A 5767-nucleotide genomic window follows, 5' to 3' on the forward strand; every position below is an offset into this window, starting at 1 on the left:
TGATGTCATTTTTCATTACACTGGAATGCTTTTGTATCCAATAAAAATACTTTTGAATGGAATATGCTTGTGTTGTATTGGTGTTGGGTGATGGGGAGGCTGGGCCTTGGTCTCAGCTCTTGGTGCCAGCGGAGCTGGGCATACAGAGAGGGAAGAATCTCTCTTGCTGCCTCAGGGCAGCACAAAACAGGACCAACACTGGACCTAAGGGAGGGAAGGGACCTGTGAGCACCAGGCTGCTCATGGTGAGGTTGGCAGGAATCTCCCAAGCAGAGAGAAGGGGGACCCCACTCACCTGAGCCAGAGCTCTCCCAGGAGCAGACAGGCTCCTTCACTGCCTCTTCACGCTGCTGCCAGCATCAGCACCAGCTCTGCAGCCCCTTGCTCCCTGGACGATGCCGCTGAACGGGGACAGCCACATTAGACAGCCTGGCTGGGGACTGAGTCCCCCCCTACAGCAAGAGTTCCCTGCCCACCCCACCCAGCTTGGAAAGGGGCATCAGGGAGGGCAAATCCCATCTCCAGGCACTGCACAAACAGCCCTGCTCAGGCCCGGGCAGGCAGCAGGTATGCACACACGCAGGCACGCCTGTTTGTGCTAAAGCTGCTCTGAGCTCACACAGCCCTTCCCTAGGGCAGCCCAGCACCAAGACAGGAGGTGCTGTGATCCTCTGCTGGGGACAGCAGCAGGTCCCCAGCCCCGAGCCACGTCCCTCACAGCGAACAGCACACACTCAGGCAGCAGCAAGACCCCATCACAGAGACGGAGACTCAGAAATGAAGCCCCGTCAACCAGGAACCGAGTAAAAGGAGCCAGCAGATGGCAACAGCACTGCAGGAGGTGTCCACAGGCGTGTTCCAGTTGGGTTTGGGAAAACTCTTCTCCAACAGGCGTATCCATCTCTTGCTCCCTTGGGAAACCAGCAGCACCAGTCTGAACCCTGCTGGAAGCAATGAGACCTCAGATGTGTCCCACTGGGGTCCCGAGCTCCTCTGACAGAAGCAGCAGCCTGTGCTCCAGCTTCCAGGTATCAGGAATTCAGCCACAAACTGCTCCAGACCCTTCCTGCTTCCAGGATTTTAAGGAAATCCAGTATGAGCAAAAGACACCAAGCCCTTGGACAGAGCATGAAGCCCACGGGAGCAGAGGTTGTCCACACAGGCAGCTCCATTCCCAGCTACCCCACAGAGGTGCCAGAGGCCGCAGGGCTGGGCACGCAGTGGGGCTGTAACAGAGCCCCAGAGGCCAGCCCAGGGCGAGGCAGGGAGCTCCAGCTCCAGCCCATCACAACCTTCACGCTCTCCCGAGCACAGCAGCACCCACAGCAGCAGCAGAGCTGCCAGGGGACGCTCTGTTCCCACCCTGGCTCCGGGTGTCCCTCACGGGTGTGAGTGAGGCTCTCCAAGCCCACGCAGCAGTGACAGGAGGGCAGCACCTTCCGAAGCCACCATCCTCCAGGCATTCTGCCCATCGACACTTGGGCACAGCATTCCCGAGCCTGTCACCTGGCAGCTGAGCTCCTCCACACGCTGCTCCCCACCTCTTCCCAACTTGCACTGGAGCTTCCCTGAAGTACCAGGAACGAGCACTCCCCGCTCTGTGCCTCCAGCACAGCACAGGCTGCTGCAGCCCCCAGTAAGGAGGTTGTGCTGCTCACGCAGGAGCAGCGGGCACAGCGCCGAGGGCAGGCAGCCCATTCCTCCCTGCCGGGAAGGCTTCCCTAGGGAAGAGCAGGGTGCTGTACACCCCCCAAACCCAGCCCAGCCTCCGGCACAAGTGTTAGGTTCCGCTCCCCTCCTGCTTTGAGCTGATCAAGAAACATGAACATGGGTGATTGGGATAGGTTTATAAAAATTTTGTTTTAATCACACAAAACTGAAGTTTGTGATGAAGACTAAGTTGACAGTTCCTCTTAAATACCAGTGTGCATAAGACATTGCATTAGGCACTAGGCAGCAGCCAACATCAGTTAGAGTCTGGCAACAGAAGCCATTTTAATACCTCCCTTCACACTGTGTGGAGTTACAGCCTTTCACAATACATTGTTATCCGAGGCTTCCCCCCCACCTCTGTACATCAGTAACCCCTGTGGATTCAGAGCAGGGTTAACAACATTAGTGGCATCACAACCATCAAAAAGGACAATTTTCTATACAAGATTTTTGTTTCTTTTGCAAAAGTTGCAACAGGATTAGTGCATTGTGACAGAACCAGAGATAGAAAAGAGGAGTTGGCATGCTGGAGTCCAACACAAAGAAAGACAACAGGCAGCTCGTTGGATGTACTATATTGACAAGATACTGATTGGTTACATGAAGAAACATACAATACAAAATACAGAAGAAACCAGTTTCGCTTCCCTCTGCCCCACCCCAGAATACTCATAATTGATTTGGTCAATAAGTGGCTGAAGAGCCAGAGTTTGTCACTCTAATGCTACAGTTTAGTGGTTGTTCTAGGCATATCGTACTGGGATTAGCCTCAGCTTTTACATACAGGTGATCTGAAACAAGGCTGTCTAGTCTCAATATCCCTTTGTTTCCAATAGTGAACTACAGTACAGTGGGACCTGGGTGCTGCGGGCCCTCCCCGCGGGAGGGACGGGCTGGCAGGGCAGGCACCAGGTCGTGCATCCACCACCACCAGGAAGAGGGAAGAGCAGAAGTTCATATATTAAAAAAGTGACTTAAGACTTAGAATTGAATTAGTATTTGTACAGAAAGGTGCAGGTGGAAGAACTCCCTCCAGCCTATGATCAGAAAGGGATGGAGAAATCACAGCAGCCACCGGCAGCAGCCGCTCTACGGTAAGTGCGATTGTTAGCGTGGATTCCAGTCACGTCATTCCAGGGCTCCGGCAGCGGGACCTCCTGCTCAGTTGCTGCAGCACTGGCTCCTGCTGGGCTGACTGCTCTCCTGGAGGTCAACCACCCGGTTCCGGCCCGCGCCGCCCGCGCCGCTCTGCGGTTCCGTTTTTGGCAGCTTCTTGGCTGGAAGGAGACCAGGAGTTAGTCGGTTCCTGTGCCGAGGCCACCCCCCCAGCGCACACCCAGCCCTGCGCAGCCCCAGCCTCTGCAGGAGCTTGGGACTGGGCACTGCCAGCAGCAGGAGCGCAGCAAACGAGCCCACTCCTAGTGCTGGCTGTCAGTCGGCCCCACTCCTGCCCTGCTCACCTCCCGGATACTGGGAGAGGGAACAGGCTTTGGGGGCAGAGGCTCCAAGCACTCGGGGATTTGCAGAGGTACAAACTGGTCAGCTCCAGCCAGAGCCTCCAAGCCAGCAGGGACGGGAGCCCCCATGGTGTCCATAGGGCTGCAGCGCTGGTGCTCAGAGCTACCCCAGCCACCCTGCAGCACGCGAGCCGTTACCTATTGCCATGAAGATTTCATTCACATTCATCGCTGTCTTTGCAGACGTCTCCATGAACAGCAAGCTGTTGTCATCTGCATATGTTTGTGCATCCTACAAACAATCACATTCGAGTGGTAAAGGCACCCTGCCAACAGGAGGCCCAAGCAGGCTTCACACGCTTCACTTGGTGGCAAATCAAAGCATTTTGCACATAGCCACCATTTCCCCCACTTAAGCAAAAAGCTGCTTCCCTGACTTGCTTGGGTAACAACTGATCTGGATTCCCACTCACCTGGAAGTCCACAGCTCTCTTGGTAGCAAGGTCTGCCTTGTTTCCTGCTAGTGCAATTACAATATTTGGGCTAGCCTGCCTCTGCAACTCTTTCACCCAGTTCTTGGCTCGTACAAATGTGTCCTGGAAGCAAACAGGAGGCAGCAGTCAGGAAGGGCAGCCTCTTACTAATCCACAGTGAAGATATGATTAGAACAAGTCTTTCCTGTAAGAAGTTTTCTGCCTCTACAGCACTTTGTAGCAGGATCCTTTATCACAAGCCTTGGTCACAAGTGAGGAAGAGGCCATGAGCAGTTTTCAGACACTCAGCACCTACAGGCAGGCATCTGAGGGGACTCTGAACCCAGACACTCTCCGGGGAGCTGAGAAGCACCAGCTGCAAGCACAGCCACCTCCTCCCAGTAGACCCCCAGCCCTGCCCAGCACTCACTGTGTTGGTGATGTCGTAGACAACGATGGCTGCCTGGGCCCCCCGGTAGTACATGGGGGCCAGGCTGTGGTACCGCTCCTGCCCCGCCGTGTCCCAGATCTCAAACTTGACCGTTGTGTCATCCAGGCAGACCGTCTGTGTGAGGAAGGCAGCTGAAAGAGAAGGTGCACGTTTGCCCCAGCTCCTCCCGCAGAGCCCCTCAGCAGGAGCCTGCAGCAGTTGTGCTTTGGCAGCAGAAGCCCCAGAGAGGGGCCGGTGCGGAGCTGCTGGCTGTGAAGTCACAGCTCTGCCACATCACCAGCTCCTTGCACATGGGAGCGCAGGAGCCACCACGCAACCGATGGGAAGGTGGCCCCAAGAGCCTGGGCAGCAGCAGCACTGCCAGTCCCTTCCCCAGCAGCTTCCTCACACATCACACAGTGCAGCTGCAGCACCACCAGGATTAGCTTTGGAGAGCACCACAGTGCCAAAGCACTGAAGTCAGCTCAGTTACACCGTACTCCCCAACTCAGTAACTGGTGATTTTCTTGTTCCAGTAAGTATAATACCCTGTGTTACATCCAGGATAAAGGCAACCAGCCCTAGACACAGATTGAAGCAGAACAGCAGAATGCCCACATGATCCTCTGCAGCAGAGCATTAAGCCCTGCTTGCCCATAAGCTATACTTAGAGTTCTACTTACTCCCTGCATGGGTCACTCTAGGGATAAATGAAGCCTCCTCACACATACCTCCTAATATCACTGCCCAGAGACCCAGGTGCTGACTGACCTTTGATTGGCGACACTGTGCCAATGATGTCAAGCTAAAGAACTAGACCTGAAAGAGCTGTGGAAGTAGTTAAGAGTATCAGGCTAGAAACAGCTCCCAAATCCCAGGTCATGCTCCAAAAAGATAATTAAGGGCTATAAACCAAGCTGAAGGCATCGGTTCTAATTAGAAGCAGGAATTCAAGCTCTGGAAGTGGAGACGCCTCAGAGGCAGAGCACACGGTTGCCATAGCATTATCCTCTGCTGTGCTGGTCTTCACACTAACAAACAAACTGCAAACCGAGGTAAAGCTCTGCTGACTCTGACAGCAAAACCCCCGGACCAGCAGCCATTAGTCCTTCTGCTGCCCCTGGACCACGCTCATGAGGCACCCCTGAGCTGCAGGCACTTGGCTTTGGCCTCACCTCCGATTGTGCTCTCCTGGTACTCGTGGAACTGCCCCTTGACGAAGCGCAGGACGAGGCTGGACTTCCCCACCGCCGACTCCCCCAGCAGGACGAGCTTGAACTGGCAGATTTTGTTTCCAGCAGCCGGCCCGTTCGGTCGAGCAGCTCCACCTCGACCTGCCATCGTGGCCCAAGTGCAGGAGTGCCAAGAGTTAAAGGATGCTGCGGGTTCTGTGCTGGGATCCACCTGGAGGCAGGTTGCAACTGGAAGGAGAAGTCAGGGTTAGTGACACAGTCATGGACCAGCCGTACCAGTTCTAGAGGGTTTGATCTGCAGCCACCATCAGCACAGGCAGGTGGTGCCTCCTTCCCGTGGGGGAAGTTATCAGCTGCAGCACCACAGCACCACTGTCAGTCAGCAGCTCCTTCAGCCGCCTCTCAGCCCTCCCAGGCCTCCTTGGAGAAGGGATATTGGCAGCACCACCTTCCCTCCCCACCGCCTCCACTGTGTGTGGCTGCTGCCTCACCTCGCTGGGG

The 5767-nt window shown here is 55.4% G+C and overlaps 1 protein-coding gene across 3 annotated transcripts; it reads right to left on the reverse strand.

Annotated features, from left to right (window-relative positions):
* Positions 1 to 1841: 1841 nt before the first annotated feature.
* RAB5C (RAB5C, member RAS oncogene family) lies at positions 1842 to 5492 on the reverse strand. 3 transcript variants are annotated; one of them, XM_010020047.1, is made up of 5 exons: positions 5244 to 5414; positions 4074 to 4178; positions 3644 to 3766; positions 3369 to 3462; positions 1842 to 2990 (listed from the first exon to the last, which is right to left on the reverse strand). In XM_010020047.1, the coding sequence occupies exons 1-5, from the start codon at positions 5412 to 5414 to the stop codon at positions 2875 to 2877; spliced, it is 609 nt and encodes a 202-aa protein (XP_010018349.1). In that variant the 3' UTR covers positions 1842 to 2874. The 3 variants fall into 3 exon arrangements, with proteins under 3 accessions (XP_010018349.1, XP_010018350.1, XP_010018348.1); XM_010020046.1 differs by having other exon boundaries at positions 1971 to 2990; positions 4074 to 4225; positions 5249 to 5492; XM_010020048.1 differs by lacking the exon at positions 3644 to 3766 and having other exon boundaries at positions 4074 to 4225; positions 5249 to 5488.
* Between the last annotated feature and the right edge of the window lie 275 nt (positions 5493 to 5767).

Source organism: Nestor notabilis, unplaced genomic scaffold, assembly GCF_000696875.1.
Source record: "Nestor notabilis isolate BGI_N333 unplaced genomic scaffold, ASM69687v1 scaffold18308, whole genome shotgun sequence".
Classification (NCBI taxonomy): Eukaryota; Metazoa; Chordata; class Aves; order Psittaciformes; family Psittacidae; genus Nestor; species Nestor notabilis.